Here is a 27,938-nt window from a genome sequence, read left to right on the forward strand (position 1 = left end):
GAGTATTTTTCAGTGGTATAAGTGTAATGAGCAATATTTGAATATGATAACTCGTATATCTTCCTTGATTTCTTTTAATTTTATTGTGTTATTTTTTCATTAGTTACTCTGCGACAACACCAGATATTCAAATATAGAGATTCGTATATTACTTGCGCATGTTTTGATTATCAAAGGCACTTGTTCATTTCTTATTTACTAATAGCAAGACAGTATTCAATCTAAAGGTTTATTTACTACCCCCTGAGCTTTGCATGGAATAAGTCACTTATTCCATGCAAAGCTCAGGGGGTAGTAAATAAACCTTTAGATTGAATACTAGTCCAACCTAATAGGCTACCACTTATTCCATGCAAAGTGGTAGCCTATTAGGTTGGACTAGTAATTGGTTGAAAGGTCGAAAACAGAGAGTTGTTTTAAATGGAAAAACTTCTGGATGGAAAAGTGTTGCAAGTGGAGTTCCTCAGGGTTCCGTTCTTGGGCCACTTCTATTCATAGTATATATAAATGATATAGACCATGGACTAAAATCTACTGTTTCCAAATTTGCTGATGATACAAAACTGTGCGGAGTGGCAAATGATCACTCAAACCAATTAGATATTCAAGAAGATTTAGATAAATTACAGCAATGGTCTGAAAAGTGGCTAATGAAATTTAACACAAGTAAATGCAAGGTAATGCACATAGGTAAAAATAACAGCAAGTACGATTACAAGTTATTTGGAAATTCGTTAACAAAAGTGGATAGTGAAAAAGATCTCGGCGTAATTATCAGTAACGACCTCAAATCATCCAAGCAGTGTATTTCAGCCTCTGAGAAAGCAAATAAGATTCTGGGATTGATTGTGCGATCTTTTGATTTCAAAAGTCCATCACTCATTAACAAGCTATATAAATCATTAGTTCGTCCACATTTGGAATATGCTGTTTCTGTATGGTCACCGAATCTCATTAAAGACATTGACAGACTGGAAAAAGTACAACGGCGAGCCACAAAACTGATTCCAAATATCAAAAATAAATCATACGAAAATCGACTTAAGCACATGAATCTGTTTTCCCTAAAAAAGCGTAGACTCAGAGGTGACTTGATACAGGTCTTTAAGTTTTTAAAGGGAATTGACAACATCAAAAGTGACCAAATTTTCACATTGAATGAGAATCAGACAAGAAACAATGGTCTCAAACTGTCCGGAAATAGATTCAATTTGGAAGTAGGTAGAAACAACTTTGCCAACCGTGTAGTTAATGAATGGAATAAACTTCCTGCACAGGTAGTGCAATGTAGTTCAGTTCGAAGCTTTAAGAATCATTTAGATAAATACCTAAGTAAGATGCTGTAATTATTATAATTTATGTTATATTATTTGTTTTTGTTTTGTTATAATTTGTCTGTCTGATTTTCATTTATTATTAGTTATATGTCAATTTATTATCATTTACTATTTACCTGTTTGTTTGTTATTCAACTATACCAATACATTTATTTATGTATTTTAATTGTTATTTACATTGTTATAGTTTTAATTTATTATTAATATGATTTTTTTTTTTTTTTTTTTTTTTTTTTTTTTTTTCATCCGACCTAGATATGGATCAAAAGGTCTCCTGTCGGCATGCTTTGCCTTTGTAATCCTTTGATACAAAATGTCCATTGGATTTGGGACAACAATTAAATTTTTTCTATTTCCTAATTTCATTTACGTATTTTCACGTTTTCTGTGGGTTATTCACAGAATTTAACCTTATTTGAAATAGCATCCTTAGTAGAAATATATTTAAGACTTTTTAATTGCCATTCTTGTCCTTGACACACATTGAACATTCACATCGTTATATGATTAATATGTAATATGTGTTAGATCATAATGTTATTAAGTATACTATTAATCTTTTTGTATAGTTTTAAATTCTTTTAAGTATGGGAGGTTTCTATCAAATATAATAAATTTAATCCACTTTCAACTATGCTCAGTCATTATTTCATGCCTCACATATGATTATAATAATCATTATAATGACGGCATTATTGACAGAATAGTTTCACTGCAGAATGGGTTTAATTGAGTTGTAACCACAATGGATGCCCTGTAAATAGTAAGCAATGGCAGTATGGTAAAATTCTAGAATCATACAGGCACGGATATTGAGCACAAAACTTGTGTAGTCCAATAATTCCTAACCTAACCTAGCAACCATTCCATGGTAAAAGAAATAGGTCTTTAAAATGTGTGCGATACTGGAATAAAAGCGGCAATAGTAAGAAACTACAATTCCAGGCTCTACTACTCTCATAAAAGCTCCTTACTCCCCAGCTTAACGGCTTTCCCCAATCCCCAAAGTCAGAATTAGAAATGGAAAGAGCGGAGTGGGTTGAGGTAATAGTGGGGCTGCGTAATGTCACCATGGCTGTCCAATGTGTACATCAGCGTTTCTTAACCAGGGTTCCCCGGAACCCTAAGGTTCCACAAAAGGTCCCCAAAGGTTCCACGAGAACAAGTGAGATAAGCTAATGCACTTTTAATATTTTATTCAATTTCATATACGAAATATTATTAAACACACATGACATATTCTTGGTTATTGTAATAATGTAATATAGACATCACCCTATCTAACCTATTATTACGATGAAAATAAAATGAGAAAGATATATATATATCACAACAAAGATATGTCGTAGCACATTTGTAAAATAATACTGATGACCCACTTTCGGAGAAGAATAAGCGAAGATCTTCGAATGAAAAAACATTAGTGTTGATGCAAAGTTTCGTTAAACTTAATATTTTTTTCCAGTGGCAGTGGTAGCTGGTTCTAGTATGGTTGTAATTTTTCTTTCAAAAACTCTAGGACTACCATTTTTGAAAGAAAAATTACAACCATACCAGAACCAGCTACCACTGCCACTAGAAAAAATATTAAGTTTAACGAAACTTTGCGTCAACACTGATGTTTTTTCATTCAAAGATCTTTATTAAAAACAGAAATTCGGATGTTCCATGGGCTCTAATCTCTCACCAGTTCTAGCCAACTTATATATGGAATATTTTGAATCAGTGCTATTACCGGAAATTAAACCACCCACCATGTTTTGGCACAGATATGTCGATGACATCTTTACGGTTTGAGACGATGAATGGGGATCATTCCAAGAATTTCACAACAAACTTAATCACCTAACGAACAACATTAAATTCAAGGTGGAATGGGAATTAGATCACAAATTACCTTTTCTAGATATATTAATTATAAGAAATGCGGAGTCATTGTCCTTCACAGTTTATAGGAAGCCCACACACACAGGGAGCTACCTACATTTCTTTAGCCACCACCCTGACAAAATAAAATATAGTGTAGCTTCAGGCCTATTCTTACGGGCTTTGAGAATTTGTAGCTCCCAGTATTTAGAATTGGAAATAAGTTCAGTAAAAAATCAACTAACTAAATTAGGATACCCGCCGTGGTTTTTACAGAAAGCTCTTAGCAAGGCCAAAATTAGTTTTCACAAAACAGATTCCCATTCTGCCTTGAAACATAATTGGGATAATAGATGCATAAAATTGCCTTTTAACAAATCAATTAATGAATTGTCTCATTTATTACCAAAGGAAAAGGTAAATTTTATCTTCAATTATCCCAACAATTTGTTCAGTAAAGTTGTCAATATACATCATAGATCCAAGAGTAATACAACTCCTGGAGTTTACAAATTACCTTGTTTAGATTGCAATGATGTATATTGGGGACAGACGGGTCGAGATCTCACTACCAGGGTTAAGGAGCACAAGAACTCTGTTAAATACGGACAGGAAAATTCCGCGGTATTTCAGCACGTCGCCAATAAAAACCACCGGATAAATTGGGACGATGCTGAAATAATTTACAAATCCAAATGTAGTTTCAGAAGAAAAATAGTAGAATCCTCCTTAATAAACAATTTTCCAAATTACAACATTTCCCATGGTCAATGGTCACCAGATTGTATTTCTTCTTTTGCTATAAATAAAATGTTACCATTTACATTAGCGGTGGACAAAAATCACCAAGGTCCATGCAACGCCAGACATGTGACCTGAGCCACCAAGATCCGAGCATGCGTGCCGGGCATGTGACCTGAGCCCCCGTCCCTTCTTGCTACCTCACTGTTTCATTATAAATACACATTGTTCTCTACTTTGTAACTCATATCTGCTGAAGAGGATCACAGTAAGTGATCGAAATATACAGATCTCTTTATCTTCGCTTATTCTTCTCTGAAAGTGGGTCATCAGTATTATATATACAGGTAGTTCTCGTTTTGTGCGTGTTCTGTTTGTGCGAATTCGCTAAGATGCGACATTAAAAATATTATAATTAATTAAAATTGTGCGATCTGTTCGCTAAGATGCAATTTGCCCCAACCGCATTTCAAACAGTGCACCAGATATGTGGTTCTGCTGCCTGCCAACAGGCGGCTGCTCCTGCTCCCAGTTCAATGTTTACAGCCCTCTCATGTGTTTACAATCACAGCCAGTCCAGCCAGTTCACTTGTTTGTCAAGATGGCCCCAAAACATCCTTCATCTCCTTGAACCAGCAGTGGCCCTCCAACTAAGAAAATACAGCACAAGTTGCTTACTCTGGCTAAGATGGAAATTTTGAGCTTATTTGACCAAGGACAAAAAACTTTGGTCAAATCCTATACCTCGGGATTGGGGGAAAGCACACTGAGGCGCATCAGAGACAATGCTGCAAAAATGAGCAACTGTGGAAGCAGATTCATCTAGGACATTGCAGAGGGTAGCCTACAGCAGATTGTCGACCATGGAGAGGATGGAAAAAATGCTGGTGACTTGGATTCAACACCAGAGTAAGACCAATGTTCCTGTTAGTTTGGCCATCATTCAGGAAAAAGCTAAAAGCCTCATTAATGACATTGAAGGAAATGTCGGGCCAATTACATTCTTCCAAGCAAGCTCTGGTTGGTTTGCAAAATTTAAGCTAAGACACAGGTTTCATAACATCAAAATGACCGGAGAAGCAGCATCAGCAGACACAGAATCGGCCAGGAAATTCCCAGAGATGCTTAATAAGAAGACCCTGGAAGAAGGACAATACTCATCCAAGCAAGTGTTCAATGTAGACGAGACCGGCCTTTACTGGAAGAAGATGCCAGCGAGGACGTACATCGCACAGGAGGAGAAGACGGCGCCTGGTTTTAAGGCGTCCAAGGACCGCCTGACGCTGCTGCTGGGGGCCAACGCTGAGGGGGACTGCAGGCTGAAGCCTGTCCTCATCTATCACTCTCAGAACCCCAGAGCCCTTAAGGTAAGATTGGTTTATTTAATATTTATTTATTTATTCTACAGTTCTTATGTTGTTATTGTTATTGATTGTGTTAAATAATAAAATATTTAATACCGTTAATTAATCAGGGTTTGTGAAGTGTACACAAGTGACATTAAAAATACTTAGGTTTGTGATGCAAGCGACTGGCTTATACGTTTTCTTTGTTAAGAAAAAGGAGCGTGGCCACACCTTAATTCTCGGATAATTTGTGTGTTTCAGGGATATGACAAGGCTGAGGGAGGACGGACGCTCACTGCCACTGTTATCAGTGAAGCATTAGGAAAAATAAAAGAAGGTTTTGCCATGCTGGAAGAACACGACCCCAATGTTGAACGAAGCACCACAATCACAAGAAAGTGTATGGACACACTTTTCTGCTACACTCAAATGCAGACTGAATTTCAAAAGAAAAACCGCCAGACCACCATGCTGGAGTTTTTCAATAAACCGCCTGTGCAACCAGTGACAGAAGAGGAAGAGGAAGTGGATGACCCTGAAGCTATAGGAGAGGAAGTGGAAGTGGAAGTGGATGTGCCAGAGGAGGTGGACAGCACAGACGAAGATGGCGAGTGACTGTGAGGGACTGTGAGAAGTGAGGGAGCATCGTGTTGAGTGTTAATGGGTGCTTTATTTACACTTTATTTACACATTAGTGTTACTTATAGGTTTAGAACGATACATTTTTAGAACATGTTCACTTTATTAGTCAAATAAATGTGTTTTTCGTTCAAAAAATGGAAGTTTTTTGGGCCAAAACCCGCATCCCCCCTATTATCCATTGTTTCTTATGGGGAAAATGTTTTTTTTGTGCGATTTCAGTTTGTGCGAAGCCTGTAGGAACCCATATCTCGCACAAAACGAGAACTACCTATATATATATATATATATATATATTTTTTTTTTTTTTTGCAGGGATTCCTTGAGACATGCAATTTATTTCAAAGGTTATACAAAGGTAAAAAGGTTGAGAAACGCTGGTGTACACTGTTGAGGTGGTGCAGGAAGTAAACACAGTGGGTTTTTAGTGTATTTATTAATGTGTTACAACATTACTTGGCAGTAAGGTGATGAGATGTACAAGGGGAGAGGATGGCAGTGAGTTGGAAGTAAATCTGTAAAGAGAGAAGCAGGAGGAGGTGGATAGTTTTAGGTATTTGGGGTCACGTGTGACTGAAGGGGTGATTGTGCCGAGGGCATTCTATGGGCCAGAGACTTGGAATTTAAGAAAGGCAGAGAGGAAATTTTTAAATGTGTTTGAGATGAAATGTCAGAGAAGTATGGTAGATATTACTCCAACCAACCTTGGATGGAGTGAGAACTGAGGTGGAAAAGGAGATGGCAAATAGAGCTGATGAAAGAGTATTGGGATGGTTTGGACACATGGAAAGAAAGATTAGTAAAAGAAGTGTGGAAGGCAGAGGTGGAGGGAGTGAACTTGAGAGGACAACTGAGGATGAGGTGAAAGGGGCAGCGAAAAAGAGGGGAATGTCTGTTAAGCAAGGAAGGGAGAAGGCAGGAGATAGTATTGGTTGGATAACATCTGTGTGTAGATTATATTTTGATGCAAGGAAGGATGGGATATGAATGGGGGGGCCTATGTTTGAATGATACTTTGATGCAGCTTGAAGGGATTTCTTCCCATCTTTTCTTTTTTTGCACGAGGAGACAGAGGGGGGGAGTTGCCGATTAAATGAAGCATCCTTGCTATGGATGTGCTGTCTTGCTGCATTGCTTCTGACCAAGAGCAGTGGGTGGGATACAGGGATGACCCATCATATGTGAAGAGCTAAGATGAGAGGGAGGAGGAAAGGGTGGTGGGTGGGAGTGGAATGGGTGGGAGTAGGTATGTGCCTGTCCAAATTCTCTCAATCAAAACCTTCCCATAACCTATCCCAGTTACACTTAACCCATTCAACTCCGATGACAAGATGTCTTGTCATTTGGTCAAATAAAACAAAAAATCATAATAAAACAACAAAATGTTTGATGATCAAACAGCACCAGAAAAATATGACGTCGTCAGTCCTCCTCCTCCTCGAGGAGGAGGAGGACTGACGACGTCATATTTTTCTGGTGCTGTTTGATCATCAAACATTTTGTGGTTTTATTATGATTTTTTGTTTTATTTGACCAAATGACAAGACATCTTGTCATCGGAGTTGAATGGGTTAACAAACTCATCCCTCTGAAACTACTACACTCACATTTGTCCCCTTTTCCCTCGTAAAGTAGAACTATACAGGCACTCCTCCAGTCCTCTGGTGCTCTATCCTCCTTTAGACAAACCTTAAATAACCTCACCAGTCAGTCCACCATCACTGTCCTTTCTTTTTTAGACATTGCATGACACCCATCTAACCCAGGTGCCTTACCTGCTATCATCATTTAATAATGTTTTCCGATCATCTTTAATTATTTCTCCCCCATTTTCCATATCCATTACTGTCATTTGTTTAGTGCCTCCCACTGCAGCCATTGTTCCCTCCCTAGCCTCCTCCACATTTAGCAACTTCCTAAAATACTCTGCCCATCTTCCTCTTACTGCCATCTCTTCCATTACCATCTCTCCATCTGCACCTTTTACCTTTTCTTCTTTACTTGATTCCCCTTCCCTTCCTCTCATAATTTCCCTCCAAAACTTCTTTGTATTACTTTTAAGATTTTCCCCATTTTACATCTTCTTTCCTTTTTACCTCCTTAATCTTATGTTTTACTTTTCTTTGTACCTCTTATGTCTTCCTCTCATCCTATTTTGCAACTAGTTTGTGAATGCTCATTTTTTTTTTTCTCATCTGTAACCTACTTTGCTTCCTCATCCCACCACTCACTACCCTTCCTTGTATTCCCTCCCATCCTCCTTGTTCCACACACCACCTTTGCACACCTTGCGACTCCCTTCTTGAAATGCCCCCATTCCTCCTCCACTCCTACCTCTACCCTATCCTTCACCTCCTCCCACTCTTCTCTCAGCTTCTTGTACTCCTTCACCTTTTCCTTTACATTTAAGCAGTTTACTCTAAGCAACTCCTTACCTTCTGTCCTTTTCCTCTTTCTCCATCTATCTTCCACTCTCAACTTACCTTCCACCAAAATATTATTCGATATTCCGCCACTCTCTCCCCTAAGAACATGTACATCCAAGATCTTACTAATCACCTGGTTACCACTATGTAGTCCATTAGCCTCTTCCATACAATGGGCCCTACAAAGACATCATGAGGTGCGAGTGCATATACGAGGACACTGGTGTCAGCATCTTGATTATATTTATTTTGTAGCTATAGCTGAGTGACCCCTGAATTCTGTGAACTGGCCTGGTCATATTTTCTGTGGTTTTAATATTCAGAGTGAAAGAGGAGTAATACAGCTGTGACTTTAAATTTTATAACACGGGTAGTGTGATGCGTCATCAGATCATCGTACATTAGGCATGCGAAGATGCACGCGAGAATTTGACTCATATTGAAAAATATAAGAAAATATGAAAATTATATAAAAATGTACAAAAATTTATAGAATATATAAAAAGAAAAGAAAAAGAAAATTTTGGTTATGTTGCTGATCATTAGAGAAGGAAAGATTTGAATTTTGTAATACTTTATTATGACATGATACCTTTAAAGGAAATGAAAAATGAGATTGTTGTTCCATTAGAAATTATTTTCAAGAAATCCATCATATCCGGAGATGTCCCAAGAGAATGGAAGCTAGCTAACATTACTCCCATATTCAAAAAAGGTGACAAGAAGAAACCAAATAACTAGAGGCCTATAAGTTTGACTTCAATCGTAGGAAAAATAAAGGAAACTATCATCGGAGATGCTATCGAACATCATTTAAAAAGTAACTGTTTGATAAATGATAGCCAGCATGGTTTCAGACGGAAACGTTCTTGCGTGACTAACTTACTCGAATTCTACAACACAGTTATCTCGAATTATGACAAAAGAAACAATATAGATTTAATATATCTAGACTTTGCAAAAGCTTTTGATACTGTCCCCCACAAATCTTGACTACTTACTAAATTAGCTTCACATCGAATAAGTGGTAGCCAATTAAGTTGGATGGGGATTGGGACTAGGCATCCTTCTCCTTGTAGCCCCACAGGGGACATTCCTAAAAGAAAAAGTAAAGGCATAAGAGGGTCTGGGAGTTTTCGGACCAGCACCCTAAGGTTTGGGTCTTTTAATGTGTGTGGATGTGGTACAGATGAGAGTAAAAGGGGTGAGTGTAAGTTTGGGAGTGTAAGTGGGAGGTTATCAGGAGTGAAGAGAGGGCGAGGGAGGGAAGGGGTGGCTATTCTAGTAAGTGAAGAGATAGGTAAATGTGTAGTGGAGTGGAAGGAGGTTTCCTCAAGGATAATGTGAATGAAGGTGAAACTGGGAAAGGAGATGTGGGTCTTTGTAAGTGCATATGGGGCTGGCAGTGAGAAGAGTGTAGAAGAAAGGGAGGCCTTTGGGATAGATTTAAATGAGTGCATAGAGGATTTAGGGAGAAATGTCAATGTAATAGTACTGGGAGACCTTAATGCTAGGGTAGGAAATGGTCCAATCAGTGGATTGGTTGGGAGATGTGGAGTTCCAGGAAAGAATCGTAGTGAAGAGTTGATGGTGGAAATGTGTCTAGAAAGAGAGTTGATGATAGCAAATATAGTGTTTTGGAAGAAAGACATGCATAAGTACACATGGGAGAGGGTGGTAGATAGAGCATTAATGGATTATGTAGTGGTAAATAGGACTGTGATAGGAAGAGTTAAGGCAAGACATACTGGTTTTTGAGCGAAAATTTTTGAAATCCACGAAATTGTGTTAAACACTCTGAAAAATCCTTCCATAGTCTGGGAATCCTCCTGCAAAGTTTGAAAATTGCATTTCTTCATTTAATATGTTTTTTTAAACGTTTAAAGGGCCTGGGCGTGGTTTGTTTACATATGGACATTTAATTGTAGCATAACTGTTATTCTGTTTTTTACGCCGTCTTTTTATGATTTTTCGTTATTTTTTTATGATATTACTTAGTTCAACAGTCTGGTGCTATCTGGCATGTTTTTCTTTACCCGTCTGATCTGATTAGCCTCAAACAGAGCCTTTCAGTCACGTGTCATATGTCCAGAGTGATTTCAAAGTTAATTATTGTGTGCTTTCACCCTTTATTTTGCCTTATTTATGTGAATATTTAGCTTCCAGTGATTGAAATAATTTAGAACAATGCCTAAAGTGAAGAAACATATACGCCAGAGACATAAAAATCTTGAAATAGCGAGAGAGAAGGCGAGAAAGCTAAAGAAAGTGAGTGTTGAAAGTGAGTGTGTTCCTATGGATGTTGCCAAATCTGCTGAGCCATCTAGTGTACAAAAAAAAAAAAGTTTGGTTTTAGAAACTGATACAGTGAATCTAAATAGTGTAAAAAGAGAAAATATTATTACTTCTAAGGATGACATAACAGAATTAGTCAAGAATGTTGTGTGTAAGGTTTGTGGTGGCAGTGAGGTGAACATAAATTTTATCCACCACCAGATAGATATTTATTATACAGTAAAATGTGAATGTGGACATATATTTGACAATACTTGCAAAAAACCTGAGATGAAAAAAGGTGAAAAATATTATCCTCTAACCTGTATGCTCGTTTACTGTATGATGTTAATGGGAGTAGGTTATGATGGAGCAGATAAACTTATTTCTTTTCTGAATCTTCGTACATTTACCCAAGCAACGTACATTCGTTATGCAAAATTTATTACAAAGATTGCTCTAGATAATACAGATAAAATTCTAAAAGTGTGTAGAAATAAAGTCTATGAACATAAATTGAAGAAAGAGGGTGGTTTGGTTGGTGAAAAAATGAATGTGGATGTGACTTTTGATTGGTCCTGGCACAAGAGGGGCCATAAATCTAACTTTGGAGTAGGGGCTGTTATTGATGTGGATCTTGGGTATGTAATTGATTATCAAGTTTGTTCGAAACTGTGTGATATGTGTAAAAGTAAGGGCACCCAAATGAAAAATGTGAAAGAGGAAGAGAGAAAGGACAAGGAGGCAGAGTATGAGACTTGGAAAGTTGAGCACAAGAATGTTTGTGATGTGAATTATGAAGGTGCCTCAGGTGGCATGGAGAAGAAAACAGCAATAGAAATGTGGCAAAGATCTGAAAATCTAAGGTATAGAACATTTGTGTCAGATGGTGACAGCACAGCTTATAAAGCTGTTTGTAGTCTAAATAATGAGAATGGCCCATATGGAGAAGAGTGCAAAGTTGAGAAGCTAGAATGTGTAAATCATGTATTGAAAAGGTTGGGAACTGGTTTGAGGAATGCAAAACAGACAGGCAAAGGAAAAATGGGAGGGAAAAACAGACTAGCAGATGTAGTGATTGACAACCTGCAATTGTACTTTCAATTGTCCCTAAAGAGAAAACTAAACACAACACCTGAGGAGATGAGAAAGGAAATCTTGTCTACTTTTTATCATTGCTCATCAACAGATGACAACCCTCAGCATCATATGTGTCAACAAGGCTCTAGTAGTTGGTGTTTTTATAACAAGTCACTAGCCAATAATGAAAAACCAAAATCTCACAATGAAATGCTAGTCTATTTTTGCCTGGAAGAAAAGGAGTTGGCCCTTGTATGAGAGACTTACTACAGATGAAATGATGAAAAAGTGTCTGCCAGGTTTGACCCAAAATAGAAATGAACATCTTCATTCACGTATATGGCGAATCTGCCCCAAGCATAGACCTGCCTCAGCTAGGATGGTTAAATTTGCATCTGCAGTTGCAATATCAGTCTACAATGTGGGTTACCTCAAGAGTAACATTGTCAGCTTACTTGGGGCAGAATTCACTACCTCCATAGAGAAATATCTGATAAAGAAGGACAAATATATGGACTCCCCAGTAAGAAAGAGAATGAGGAACGATAACCTGAGGCATGGGATGAAGAAGAAGGTGCAAGATTACCTCGCAGGTGGATTTTAAGGACTGCACCACACACCACAACAAAAAACGCCTCTTTTCTAAAATGTAAGTTATACTTGTTTAATTTCTGACTATTCAGCCATTTCTCAACCAATTTACTTCATTCTTGTATTGATCTGTTGGTTATTAATTTTTCTTTCTAATGTATTGGACAGAAATTCATTATCAGTTATTTTTTCATTATTTTTTTTTGCACAAACCGCTGAAAAAAAGTGTCCAAATTAAGCGATTCTGTTAATATTTTGCAGGGATGACCCCTCATCCAGGAGGTGCTAAGATAAGAGGGAGGGTGGAGGGGGTGTGGAGTGTATTTAGGGATGGAATGGGTGGGAATGATTTTATGCCTTTTCCTTTTTGGCTACCTCTCTTGTAAGGGGGAAAAAGCCTTGGTATATTTATGTATGTAAATTATAATCATTACAGCATCTTGCTTAGGTGTTTATCTAAATGATTCTTAAAACTTCGAACTGAACTACATTGCACTACCTATGCAGGAAGTTTATTCCATTCATTAACTACACAGTTGGCAAATTTGTTTCTACCTACTTCCAAATTGAATCTATTTACGGACAGTTTGAGACCGTTGTTTCTTGTCTGATTCTCATTCTATGTGAAAATTTTGTCACTTTTAATGTTGTCAATTCCCTTTTAAAATCTTAAAGACCTGTATGAAGTCACCTCTGAGTCTACGCTTTTTTAGGGAAAACAGATACATATGTTTTAGTCGATTTTCGTATGATTTATTTTTTACATTTGGAATCAGATTTGTGGCTCGCCGTTGTACTTTTTCCAGTCTGTCAATGTCTTTAATGAGATTCGGTGACCATACAGAAACAGCATATTCCAAATGTGGACGAACTAACAATTTATATAGCTTGTTAATGAGTGATGGACTTTTGAAGTCAAAAGATCACGCAATCAGTCCTAGAATCTTATTTGCTTTTTCACAGGCTGAAATACACTGTTTGGAGGATTTGAGATCGTTACTGATAATTACACCAAGATCTTTTTCACTGTTCATTTTTGTTAATGAATTTCTAAATAACTTGTAATCGTACTTACTGTTATTTTTACCTATGTGCATTTACTTGTGTTAAATTTCATTAGCCACTTTTCAGACCATTGCTGTAATTTATCTAAATCTTCTTGAATATCTAATTGGTTTAAGTGATCATTTGCCATTCCGCACAGTTTTGTATCATCAACAAATTTGGAAACAGTAGATTTTAGTCCATGGTCTATATCATCTATATATACTATGAATAGAAGTGGCCCCAGAACAGAACCCTGAGGAACTCCACTTATAAAAAAAATTCATTTGAAGTTTTTCCACTTAAAACAACTCTGTTTTCGATCATTCAACCAATTACTACATACGTACATACATATACCAAGACTTTTTCCCCCTTACAAGGGAGGTAGCAAAAAAGGAAAAGGCATAAAATCATTTCTACCCATTCCATCCCTGAATACACTCCACACCCCTCCACCCTCCCTCTTATCTTAACACTTCCTGGATGACAGGTCATCCCTGCACCTTGTCCACTGCCCTGGGTCAGAAGCAGTGTCGCAAGACAGAGCACATCCACAGCAAGGCCGCTTCATTAAATCAGCGACCCCCCTCTCTGTCCCCCCATTGCATGAAAGGAGAAGACAGGGAGAAATCCCTTTGGGCTGCGTCAAATTTTGCTCACACATACTACCTCATCCCCCATCCCCCCGTCCATTCCACCTCATGCATCACAACATCATCCATATACAACCATTCTCCATTCACCCTTGTCTTATGTCCTCTCCCGTCCTTCCTCAACAGACATTCCCCTCTTCCCCAAAGCCCCCTTCACCCCATCCATCCACCTCATCCTAGGACGTCCCCTCATGTTCACTCCCTCCACATCTGCCTTCCATACCTCTTTTACTAGTCTTTCTTCACTCATTCTTTTCATGTGTCCAAACCATCCTAATACTCTTTCATCAACCCTATCTCCCAACTCCCTTTCCACCCCAGTTCTCCTCCTCACCTCATTTCTCACTCTATCTAGCCTAGTAACCCCCATCATACTTCTCAGACACCTCATCTCAAACACATTCAAACTCCTTCTCTCTTCCTCTCTTATGTTCCATGTTTCTGCCCCATACAGTGCTGTTGGCACAATCACCCCTTCATATAGTCTCCTCTTAGCATCCATTCCCAAATGTCTATTCCTCATTACATTCTTCAATCCACCAAGGCATTTACTCGCTTCTCTCAATCTACATTCTACCTCCACCTTCACTCCACCTTTTCCTGCCACATTTGCACCCAAGTATCTAAAACTATCCACTTCCTCCAGTCGCTCTCCCTTAATGCTCACTTCCAGTCTACTGCCACTTTCACCCCTTGTACATCTCATCACCTTACTTTTACCCACATTTATCTTTAGCTTTCTTCCAACACATACTCTCCCAAACTCTTGTCACCAACTTCCTCAATCCCTCCTCCGATCCTGCCACAAGCGCAGTGTCGTCCGCAAACAACAGCTGGCTCACCTCCCACTTTTCTCCATTTTCTTTAACCATCTCCAATCCCTGACCCACTACCCTTGCATTTACCTCTTGCACCAACCCATCCATGTATAAGTTGAACAGCCAGGGTGACATAACGCAACTTTGACGAAGTCCCACTTTTACCTCAAACCACTCACTCTTATATTATTTGTTTTTGTTTTGTTATCATTTGTCTGTTTGATTCTCATTTATCATTAGTTATATGTCAATTTATTATTATTTACTATTTACCTGTTTGTTTATTATTTAACTATACCTATGCATTTATTTATGTATTTTGTTATTTATATTATTATAGTTTTTATTTATTAATTCATTATTATTATGATTTTTTTTCACATCCAACCTAGATATGGACCAAAAGGTCTCCTGTCGGCATGTTCCGCCTTTGTAATCCTTTAAGTGCTATGACACAGTCTGTGCAAACACTATAATCATTAGGGTAAAGGAAAAAATTATTATATACATTGTTTACTTGTAATAATGACAAAAATTTCATATTACAGAGGTGTGGGTGGTGATGACGGTGTGTTTTGGCGAGTGTGGATATTTGGATCCTCGAAGGGAAGTTTGTTTCCACTCATCATTGTTAGTAAGTATTCTAATTTGTCAATGCACTGCATTGAAAAGGTGTGAGTTTTTAGCCCACATCAACATTATCATTGCATCCCAAACATCCTCTTTGCCAGATTTGGCTACCTGCAATTTTTTCCTTTCCCCAAGATGAAGTTCTAGAGCCACTCTTTGAAGAATAGGTGTTCTTATTGTGGCAGAAGTGCTGGGAGTGTTATTTTGTTGCACCAAGGGGCAATACCTAGGTCTCTTAATCCAACACTTGCCAATTGGTACTTGACTGGATGTTTGGTCCCAGGACATAAAACCACTTCAGAAATTGGCCTAAGACATAAAACACCACCAATTCCCAAAGTGGGTTTATGTTCTGGGCCCAAATGTCCGCACAAGTGGCAATTGATGAGTCTTGGATTAAGAGACCCTAGGTGTACTTCAGAAGGGATGGTGATAATATTTAAATGTGGTATCCAGGAAGAGCCAAGATAAGAGGGAGGAAGGGAGGGAGCAGGGTGAATGGGAGTGGAGTATGTGGGGATGGAATGGGTGGGAGTGGATTTTATGCCTTTGTTTTTGGCTACCTCCCTTATAAGGGTGAGAAAGCCATTGATGTGTATATATGTATCTTGTGTGCTATGCATAGTTCATAATCTTTTTCATTGGACCTTGTATTACACTGTTTACATGTTGTATTGTGCAACTTGGAATAGTTTAGGAAGTGATATAGCCCAAGCTCAAACAGTGCATGAGTTCAAATTTAAATATGATGATTGGAAATCAAGGATATAGATTAATTTGGAACTGTACATGATTTTGAGGCTAAGTAGGATAATAAAGAATTAGAGAATAGGAGACGGAACCCAACAAGTGTTGCTCCTTTCAATTTATCTGATTAATATAAATTTATTAACTTGCAGATTGAATTGGAGGTGCCGCTAGAGTTTAGCCTCATCAACTCACAACATAAGTATGGATCTGTGGCTCAAGACAGGGTCGTTTGGTCAACTACCTAACAATGGTGATAACAACTTTGCAGGCAAACAAGAGAATGGCATCTCCACCTCAGGACTGAATCATGCCAAGGAAGTGGAGTCGGTTGATAAGTTAGACTCAGATGATCCAGATCAGAGTAATTTAGACATCAGCATTAGTTCAGTTAGATCGCACGAGGAAGTTGGAGACTCCGCTGCGACCGAAACCAGGAAGAGGAGGCGCAAATATAACAGTGATTATATTAGATATGGATTCTTTTGGAGGGGAACCCCCGAGGCTCCTCGTCCACTGTGTCTCCTATGCCACAAAACCCTGTGTAATGAGTCCTTGAAGCCGTCCATACTCAAAAGGCATTTGGTAAAGCAACACAAGGAAAGCAGCAGGAAACCAATTGAATTTTTTCAAGAAAAGTGTGAGAAACACAAGAGCCACCTGAAGGAGGGTGCTCCAGAACTTATCGAACCAACTGTGCGCGAACATGTTACCTCAGAGTCATTCAGGGCAGCTTTGTCGATAGTGAAATCTGGCATAGGCAGCAGTTTAGTCAAACCAGTAGCAAAGAAGATTACTAAAATTGTGCTGGAGGAAAAGGTGAAGTATGAAGTGGAGAATATAACTTTGTCTAGTCACACGCTTAAGAAAAGAATCGCAGCAATGGATGAAAATATTAAAAATCAGTTGGTGGCTCGTCTTCAACAAAGCAAGTACTTTTCTCTACAGTTGGACGAAGCCACGGTATCAGGGGAGAGGACATACCTTCAGTGTTACGTCAGGTACGTTTTCTCTGGTGAAGTGCACAACGATTTTCTATTCTGTCGTCCTTTGTCTAAGAATGCAACAGGAGAAACTATGTTTAATGTGGTGGATGATTTCATCATCTATAACAACCTAGATTGGTCGCAGTGTGTCAGCATCTGTATGGATGACGCACATGCAGGAACTGGTAGGTGGAGGAGTTTAGCGAGGCATGTGCAAGAAATTGCACCATTTGCAGAACTTACATGCTGTTGCTTTTATCACAATGAACTTATCAAGAAAAGTCTGCCCTCATACCTGATAACGGTATTGGATGAGGCTGCAAGAATTTTAAATTCTATCAAAGAGAGAGCACCCAGTTCGTTTGTGTACGGGACTCTGTGTGATGCAATGGGAGGTGAACACTGCAAACTCCCCCGACACCCGGAAATTTCCTGGCTATTGCAAGGTAACATTCTCTTGCGTCTTTTTGAACTCCGTGACGAGGTGCAAATCTTGTTTCGTAAGTGTGATGACCTTGGTGACCAAGTGCACAGTTTCCAGTGGCTCTTGAAATTAGCATACCTGTCGGATATCATTAACGCAGTGAACCAATTAAAGCAAGCTTTACGAGGAAAAGGCATTACAGTTTTCCAAGTCCAGGATCAAGTGAAGAGAACACGAGCTAAGCTAAATATGTGGCATGAATATCTCGACAAAGGAGATTTTGGGCCATTTCCCTCTTGTGCAGAGTTCCTTGTCACTGCTGAAAAAGAACTAGATGATGTCGCTGTTAAAGCTTTCAAAGACCATGTGCAGAGTCTTTGCTCAGAACTAGGAGAGTATTTTCCTGAGCCAAACCCGTGCCTTGAGTGGATCAGGAACCCATTTGAAGACAAAAAGTGCATAGAAATGGCACGTAACAAGCTTTCATCAGAATCCTTCGATAGCCTCACTGCAATGTCGGCAGATGCAGAGCTGGAAAGCCTCTTTTGGCAGAGTAATCTGAATAGCTTCTGGGTCAAAGTCCAGCACAAGTATCCTGAGCTTGCAGAAGTAGCCCTGAGGTACTTATTGCCCTTTCCAACAGCATACAGCTGTGAGGTTGGACTTTCGATGTTGCTCAGCCTGGATTCTGAAACAAGCAACCCACTTGACTTGGAACCTCTAATGAGGCTAAGGTTAAGTGACATAGAACCAGAAATCTCGAAACTTGTGCATCAGCGAGGTCAGTGTCAGTCTTGAGTCACTTTGCCTTGCAGGTAGCAGTGGATCAGATGTTAAAGAAAAGTAAGGTACAAAACCTAGTGCCAGTATTTTTGTACTATATGTTTGTCAATAAGTAATTTAGAAAGATTTTGTTTCATATTTTAGCATACAGGCTCTGAATCCAAAGGATCTACACCTAGACCTCTTAATTCAACATTCATCAACTGCCACTTGTGCAGATGTTTGGACCCAGGACATAATCCCACTTGGGGAATTGGAGGTGTTTTATGTCCTGGGGGGCTAATTCCTGAAGTGGGCTTATGTCCTGGGCCCAAACGTCCACACAAGTGGCAGTTGACGAATGTTGGATTAACCCATTAAACTCCGATGACAAGATTCTTGTCATTTGGTCAAATAAAACAAAAAATCATAAAACACCAAAATGTTTGATCAAACACCAGAAAAAAATATGACGTCTGTCCTCGCTTCCTGCGAGGACAGACGTCATATTTTTTTCTGGTGTTTGATCAAACATTTTGGTGTTTTATGATTTTTTGTTTTATTTGACCAAATGACAAGAATCTTGTCATCGGAGTTTAATGGGTTAAGAGACTTGGGTATATTTGTAAATGTGTCTGCCACGTGTGACTCGGTAAAGATCAGTTACGGGTGATATTGGTAAGTGCATCCTGTACTTGGTCCCTCTTTACGTGAAAAGATAGAAGGAATACAAAGCTAACGCAAAGGGGTCATGAGTGCACTTTGGAGACTGTGTATGTGTATTTTATCTTTTGCTCATTAATGTAGCCAACAAACTAAGAGATACAAAGCAAATAAAGCTAAGAAAAAGTACAAAGCAAATAATGTAGCCAAAAAGCTAAGAGAAAGTACAAAGCAAATAATGTAGCCAAAAAGCTAAGAGAAAGTACAAAGCAAATAATAAATTATATTTATATCTGTGTACAAAGAGAAAAGATTACAGTTGTGCAGGAAATTAAAAAGAGGTTTTATTATCTCTTGTTGAAAGGTATTGTTTGTGAAGAGGTTGAATAGCATAGGCAAGAGTATTGCTCCTTTGAGGACTTTGTTGTACAGATTTATAGTCCCAGAAACTTAGTTGTATTACTCTGTACTGTCTGCCTGCTACAAGGTTGGTTAGACATTTCTTGTCATTGATGTAGATATCTGATTTTTTAGTAAAGTCTACAGGTTTGCAAACCTTGTATGTGCTTGAAAAATAAACGATAGAAATGTAAACATTTTAGTTTGTACTACATTTATTTTGAATCCATGATGATTTGGTCATTTGGGTATATGTGATCTGATTCTAATAAGTCTATTTTGAAAGTAGTGGCTTTTTAAAGAAATTAGAGCTCCGCTTTTGGAAGATTTTGCTCTGGTTATTTTTAAATAACTGGTCCCATTTCCTTTTCCTGCCTTCACGTTTTAGATGATTTTTGATTAAAAAGGATTACAAAGGCAGAGCATGCCGACAGGAGACCTTTCAGTCCATATTTAGGTCAGATGCAAAAAAAAAACATAAATTAATAAAAAAAATATATAATGTAAATAAATAAAATACATAAATAAATGCATAGGTATAGTTAGATAATCAAACAGGTAAATTGTAAATAATAATGAATTGACACATACCTAATAATAAATGAAAATCAAAACAGACAAATGATAACAAAACAAAAACAAATTATATGAAATAAATTATAATCATTACAGCATCTTGCTTAGGTGTTTAAATGATTTTTAAAGTTTCAAGCTGAACTACATTGCACTACCTGTGCAGGAAGTTTATTCCATTCATTAACTACACGACGAAGTTGTTTCTACCTACTTCCAAATTGAATCTATTTCCGGACAGTTTGAGACCATTGTTTCTTGTCTGATTCTCATTCAATGTGAAAATTTTGCCACTTTTGATGTCAATTCCCTTTAGAATTTTAAAGACCTGTATCAAGTCACCTCTGAGTCTACGCTTTTTTAGGGAAAACGGATTCATATGTTTTAGTCGATTTTCGTATGATTTATTTTTGATATTTGGAATCAGTTTTGTGGCTCGCCGTTGCACCTTTTCCAGTCTGTCAATGTCTTTAATGAGATTCGGTGACCATACGGAAACAGCACATTCCAAATGTGGACGAACTAACGATTTATATAGCTTGTTAATGAGTGATGGACTTTTGAAATCAGTCCTAGAATCTTATTTGCTTTCTCAGAGGCTGAAATACACTGCTTGGATGATTTGAGATCGTTACTGATAATTACGCCGAGATCTTTTTCACTATCCACTTTTGTTAACGAATTTCCAAATAACTTGTAATCGTACTTACTGTTATTTTTACCTATGTGCATTACCTTGCATTTACTTATGTTAGATTTCATTAGCCACTTTTCAGACCATTGCTGTAATTTATCTAAATCTTCTTGAATATCTAATTGATTTAAGTGATCATTTGCCATTCCACACAGTTTTGTATCATCAGCAAATTTGGAAACAGTAGATTTTAGTCCATGGTCTATATCATTTATATATACTATGAATAGAAGTGGCCCAAGAATGGAACCCTGAGGAACTCCACTTGTAACATTTTTCCATCTAGAAGTTTTTCCATTTGAAACAACTCTCTGTTATCGATCATTCAACCAATTACTAGTCCAACTTAATAGGCTACCACTTATTCCGTATAAAGCTAATTTAGTAAGTAGTCTTTCGTGTGGGACAGTATCAAAAGCTTTTGCAAAGTCTAGATATATTAATTCTATATTGTTTCTTTTGTCATAATTCGAGATAACTATGTTGTAGAATTCGAGTAAGTTAGTCACGCAAGAACGTTTCCGTCTGAAACCATGCTGGCTATCATTTATCAAACGGTTACTTTCTAAATGATGTTCGATAGCATCTCTGATGATAGTTTCCTTTATTTTTCCTACGATTGAAGTCAAACTTATAGGCCTCTAGTTATTTGGTTTCTTTTTGTCACCTTTTTTGATAATCTTTATACATACCACATTTACACATCTAGTGCCTGTACATTTGTCTTGAGGGGTATCCAAGTACAATTGACTGCAGCCCTTGACCTATGGGTGAGATGGTGGCCTGATCAGAGCAAGTGAACAAAATGTCACCAAAATGGGGGGAAAAAAGTCAGATCACCGATTTGGTCCAAACTTACCCCAGAGGGAGAGACTCATGCACAGAGGTAGACATGAGGATCCTGGACCCAAGGGCGTGTGTATGACGACCAGCCAAAATTGATTTTATTTTATTTTTTTTTTTTCACATTTCTCCTCTGGCACCTGTACCTGTGGCCCTCAACCTGTGGGTGAGGTGGTGACTCAATCAAAGCAGGTGACCAAAATCTATACCAAGAGCTCTTTCCCCCTTATAAGGGAGCTAAGTCAAAGGCATATGCCTATTCCTACCCATTTCACTCCACCTATTCCATCCCTCCTCATGGATGATGGGTCATCCCTGCATCCACCAACTGCCCTGGGTCAAATGCAATGCAGCAAGTGTTGTTTGTGCAACAATGGTAAATAATAGTTGATGAAGCGATCACAGTTTTTATTTCACAGGAATATATTTAGATCAGAACACACAAGCCCATTTGTACACACCTCCAGATCTCGCCACTGAATGACTAATGCGCGTCACCCTGGTTATGGAATGGAGTCTCCAGAGTTGCTTTCACTCAATTTTATAAATGATTCCTTGCACACAGAAATTAACATACACTCAAACTAATTCAATAATTTAAATTTAATAATATTAATAATCTATTTTTCGTTCATTCAACTTCCTCATTTACAAAAATAAAAATTATAATTACGTAAACAGAAATGGCAATTTTGCTTTCTTCGCGAAACTTCCATACTTGGTATATGTACGCACATACACACACATACAACTACACATCACTTTTAATTTTCTACACTTATACACTATGCTAACAGAAGTTATAATGACTAGCATATACTAAAAATGCTCGGCCAGCTGTCGCTGACCCCAGTATTGTGTAGTGGAATTTGACAATAAGATACATTTGGAATTTGAATTCAAAAATATTATTGGAATTTGCCATTAAGGATACATGAGGTATGGTGATCTAGAATTAACATGCATACATAAGGACTGTATATATAAACATAATTTTAAAAGTTTGGAATGAATGGAAGTGGAGAGCACTTTGGCAGCTATATGGTGAGAAGGTTCAAGAAGTATGATGGCTGCGAAGATTATATGGGTGGGAGACGGGACGTTGAATGGGGAAGGGAAGGAGGAAGGGTGTCTGTGGAAGTCGGAGGATCATTGTCACAGTCTACACCTCGGGAGAATAGTTTAAGGGTGTACAGGTGCATGATGGATTCTGTGTCTGAATGTAAATATTTTAATTTGACTTTCTAGGTTCGAAGGCGAGGACACAGAAGGGACCAAGGAATTTTGGTGAAAGCTTGGAAGATGGAGGCTCTGGGCATAGATGATGTCACTTATTTCAATGTTAGATTCTATCGCATTTTTATTGTGAAAACGGGCTATCTCGTCTTTGGCGAGAGAAAGAGACTGAGTAATTCTCTTGAAGAGAGAGCTGAAATTTGAAAGTGAAACCTTTACAAAATCATCAACTGGGCTTATATCTGAAGCAAGAAGGTCATATGGGAGTCGCTTGTCGGAAGCAAAGATGACAAAGTGAGGCGACTCTAATATGAACCTATTGATGGCACTGTTGAGGCAAGACTGAATCATAGGGACATGGTGATCCCAGGAGAGATGAAGGTCGGAAGTGAGGTGTCGGGGAACATTGAGAATCTTTCTGTTTTGGCGTTCGACAAAGCCATTTGAACTGGGGTGGTATGCAACGATATTACATTTTGTGATCTGAAAGGATTTGCAAATATTGGAGAGAATCTTATTGTTGAATTCCATACCATTGTCAGAGAGAAGAATTTTGGGAGTAGTGAAGGGGCAAATGACTTTGTCAATGAATGTCTTTGCAATTGTTGTAGCAGTCTAGTCGAGAATAGGTTCAAGGATACAGAATCTGGAAAAATGGTCCATACACACAAACAGGTACTGATTTCCACTAGAAGTGAGTGGTAATTTGAGAAGGTCAATCGCAGCCAGTATCAAAGGGTTTGCTAGGGATTGAATATTTCAAAATGGGAACTTTACTATGAATATGACCTTCATGGCTAGCACAAGAATGACAAGCGTCAATGTGGTTATGGATATCCTTTCTCAATGGTAAGCCAAAAGTACTGAAGTCTGGCCTGTGTTAAGCAGTTGTCTTTACCTGGATGTGCAGCAAGTGGAGAATCATATAAAAGGAACAGAACTTCAGGTACTAAGTCAGAAGGAACTACAAGTTGTACAAGTCTGTTTAGTTCATGCTTGTTGGAAAGTGGGGTTTCGTGATAAAGAACGTCATCGACAAGTCTGAAGTGGTCCAAGGAGGTAGGGAAGTCTGTAAGATCTGATGTATCTCCTGACTCGAGAGAAAATATCAGACGTTTCCACATTGGGTCGGATCGTTGAGCTGCATGAGTAAGAGTGACTGGCTGAGGGAGGGAATTGATAGCAGCAACATTCCTAGAAAATGCGTCTGCAACATTGTTTGCTGATCCGCGCACATAAGACAAGGTAGGATTGAATTCCTGAATGGTCAAGAACCAGCGAGCAAGTTTCCCGGACAAGTTCTTGCCTTTGAAAAGTTGAAGAAGTGCCTGGTGGTCTGTATGGACTGTGACAGGATAGTCTAGTATTATTTCCTTAAAATGTCGAAGAGCATATATGACTGCTAAAGCTTCAATTTCCGTGAGAGAATAGTTACGTTCAGCTTTGTTAAGGAGTCTGTTGGCAAAGGCAATGGGGCGAAGGTGTGTGTCTTGTTCTTGCATAAGGACAGCACCAAGACCTTGGAAAGAGGCATCAGTGTAGAGAATGAAAGGTAAGTCATAGTTAGGAAAGTCTAAGACAGGAGCAGTGGTAAGGGCATTCTTCAAGTCTGCAAAAGCTTGTTCCTGGGCAGACGACCCGTGGAAAGGAACATCTTTCCTTAGCAGTGAAGTAAGAGGAGCTGCAATATAGAATAATTGGGGATGTACCTTCGATAATATCCTGAAAGTCCAAGGAAGGAGCGAAGGTGCTCAATGTCTGTGGGACGAGGGAAGTCAGCAACAGCTTTGACTTTATCAGGAACAGTAAGAATGCCATTAGAAGTGAGGACATGACCAAGAAAACGAATTTCTTTCATAAGAAAAGAGCATTTGCTCAACTTGAGTTTGAGGTTGGCATCAGCAAGACGAGAAAATACTTGTTGAAGGGTTTGAATGTGTTCGGGTATTGACTTAGAAGCTATCATGATGTCATCCAAATATATAAAGACATTATCACCAAGTAAGCCATCAAAAACAGTATGCATAAGTCTTGTGAAGACAGAAGGAGCAGTGGTTAGACCCATAGCTAAGCGTTTGAATTGAAAATGACCAGAAGGGATTGAGAAGGCTGTAAGGGGTCGGCTTTCTGGAGTAAGAGGAATCTGGAAATATCCTGACATTATGTCTAAAGTTGAAAAGACAGTATTATTCTGACCAACAGAATGGAGGATTTCTTGCAATACAGGAATGAGTGTCCTTTTGGGAACAGTGATCTTGTAGAGTTCTCTAAAATCAACAACAAGACGGAAGGTACCATCTGGTTTTGGGACAACAAATAAGGGAAAATTCCATTCCGAAATGAGGATTCAATGAAATCTTGGGGAAACATGTCTGCAATGAGCTTGTCCGTAGTCTTACGTTTACTGTGTGTCATTCTATAAGCCTGAATGTAGCAAGGTTTGGATCCACCACGAAGGGGAATGTGGTGGTAAATGAGGTCAGTAGAACCTAGGGATTCACCTGGCAAGGCAATGACATGGCGAAAGGCATTGCATAAGGAAACTAAATCCTGTTGAGCATCGGGGAAGTCAAGGGAGTTGAAGTGAGCTGCATCAATAGGAACCTGTGCATGAGACACATCGGAGTTAATGGTACAAACTGGCAAGGAAGAATTGTGGTCATCAATGACTTTAACTCTTGAAGGATACACTAGAAAATCACATAAGTTTGTACCAAGGGTGAGGTGGAGGGGAGCATTAGTGTCATTGGCAACTATAAAAGAAGTATGATCCTCCTTGGTGGTAGTGCATAAGGCTAAATTCAGTGATATGCCTTTGACACGTGTGGATTCTGGCATACAGAGCACATTGCATTCCTGAGCTCGGAAAATGCGAAGCTGCGCACTTTGCAATACTCATGTGGTGGAAGAGTCACGGGTCTTGTTAGCACTGCATGAGTAGTACGACACATTGTGGAAAGCACATCAGAAACAGGGGAGGAGGTAATTACCAATTCATCTAAGGGAGGAGAGAAATGGTGTTCTGTTGGAAAGAATTCTGGAGAAAGGGGAGGACATTTGGTATTACGTTTCCTAGATTTAGACATGCGAGAAGAACGCATTCGCTTCGTACGGGTGGAAGCTTTCATCAAAGCAGGTTCACTGAAAGAAGGGAGTGAAGTCTGAGGAGAAGGTGCTGACGATGGCTGTGCAGTGTCCTGGGAAGTGTGATCTAGAGGAGGCACGGAGGAAGTACTATCCAATGGAGGAGCCTGAACTTGGGCAGGGGGGGAAGGAGGAGGAGCAGCAATAGTGGGAGCTGAAACAACTGGCATGCTGTGGTGAGGGGAGGGGGATTGCACAGAACTGGGAACTGCAGGAAGTGGTGTAGGTGTAGTCACCAATGGTAGGGTGGGTATGAAATGACGACCATAAGCAATGCCATGATAATGGGGATAGACGATAATTTCATATTGCTGCAGTGTCTAGACCCAGAAGCACATCTGCAGGAAACTGTACATCAGCCACATAAAGGGGGATTTGAATCTCTTGACTTTGAGGATGGAGACTGATAGGAACATGGATCTTACCTAAAACTGGAAATGGAACACCATCTACGTTAGTAAGTTGTAAGTCGGGGGGTTCCAAGAATGTTACACGCTTATAGGAAAAGCGGAGTTTGTGGAAGAAGATATAATATTTGCAGGGGATCCAGTATCTATGAAGAGAGATATAGGAATGTTATGTACAGTAGCAGGAATGCAAAGAGTATGTGACCATTTGTTGGAGTTAGAAAGAGTACAAATGGGAAGGGACATGGGGGTGGGTGGTGGGGATGAGATATGTATGCTGAGAGAAACAGAAGGAGACAGTCATTGAGGAGAAGAAGAGGAAGTCTGACGGGAAGAGAAGGTCTTATGAGAATGGGTGGAGTTCAAAACACGGCAGTCAGCAGCAGTATGATAACAAGTGCTATGTATGGGACATTGCTTTTCGGGAGGAGTGGCAAGACGAATAGCACAATGGTTGGCATAGTGTCCTGGTGCCGTATACACAAAACTTTTTTGTTAGCCTTAACAATCTCTACTAGCTAACAGCAAATCACTAAAAGTTATGCACCAATGCTTAACTAACAAATGTTAGCTAGTAAACAGTTGTTTGTCAAGTCCCGCTAAACATTGCTGAAGTTAGCAGCTTATGAACATGTAAATGGACGTATTATTAAAAATTGCACACATAAAACAGTATTATTAATGCAGTTCAAAATTTATTAATAGAGTATCATGATAGCACATAAATATCGTATGTATGTTTTTTTTAGGAGTACTCATTAACCAACGACAGATATTTTTGAACGAAGGCACATTGTACAGGCGGCCGCGCCACAGACAAATCTTCCTACAGAAGACTCAACAATTACTTCAGAGGATATAGACATGGCAGAAGAACCACAGAAAAAGAAAAGGAAGCCAAACTGGTCACAAGAGGAAACACTCCTCTTGGTCAACGTGATTATGGAGAAATAAATAATTATACATGGCCATATAGGTAGTCGCTTGATTGATTTTCTTGGTGACAATTACTTAATTCAGCATGTAAAAGAGCCCACAAGATATGGAAACTTACTCGATCTTTTGATCACTAGCCGTGAAAGCATGGTAACTGATGTAGAAGTCGGTGAATCTGTTGCAAATAGCGATCACAACTTAGTTAGATTCAAACTCCTAAACAATTTTAGAATAGATACTTGTGTTTCTAAAATACCCGATTTCAGTAAAGCTCAGTTCATAGGACTACGTCAGGAGCTTCAGCTTACAGATTGGGAGGCAAAACTAAACGAAAGGCCTGTAGATCAGATGTGGGAAATATTTCAAAATACGCTCACTAAGATGATTCAAACTTACATTCCTTTTAAGGACAGACGTCCCCCAAATCAGGCTCGCCCAAAGTGGCTCGACAAAGAAACTGAAAAAAGTATTGCTAAAAAGAGACAGGCTTATAAGAAATATAAGTGCTCGGGTGCATCTAATGACTGAAAATTATGTATCAATACAGAGAGATTTAAAAAAGACAATAAGAAAAAGAAAACGACAATACGAAATGAAAATCGCTGATAAATCCAAAGAGAATCCCAAAGAATTCTATAGTTACATTAGAGATAAAAAGGTTGTTAGGAATCACATT

At 38.7% G+C, this 27,938-nt stretch overlaps 1 protein-coding gene across 3 annotated transcripts in view; it reads left to right on the forward strand.

Annotated features, from left to right (window-relative positions):
- Positions 1–19,612, forward strand: part of LOC143031692 (zinc finger BED domain-containing protein 5-like) — an 83,184-nt gene extending 63,572 nt beyond the window's left edge. For 2 of the 3 annotated variants that reach the window (XM_076195852.1, XM_076195850.1), the window contains exons 2-3: positions 15,367–15,452; positions 16,348–19,612. In XM_076195852.1, the coding sequence (XP_076051967.1) occupies positions 16,400–18,403 (2,004 nt within the window). In that variant the 5' untranslated portion in view covers positions 15,367–15,452; positions 16,348–16,399 and the 3' untranslated portion in view covers positions 18,404–19,612. Of the gene's footprint in view, positions 1–10,514; positions 12,359–15,366; positions 15,453–16,347 lie in introns of all 3 variants that reach the window. The other variant, XM_076195851.1, reaches the window with a different exon arrangement.
- The last annotated feature ends 8,326 nt before the right edge of the window (positions 19,613–27,938 follow it).

This window comes from Oratosquilla oratoria, chromosome 12, assembly GCF_046742065.1.
Source record: "Oratosquilla oratoria isolate Oo_2021 chromosome 12, ASM4674206v1, whole genome shotgun sequence".
NCBI lineage: Eukaryota > Metazoa > Arthropoda > Malacostraca > Stomatopoda > Squillidae > Oratosquilla > Oratosquilla oratoria.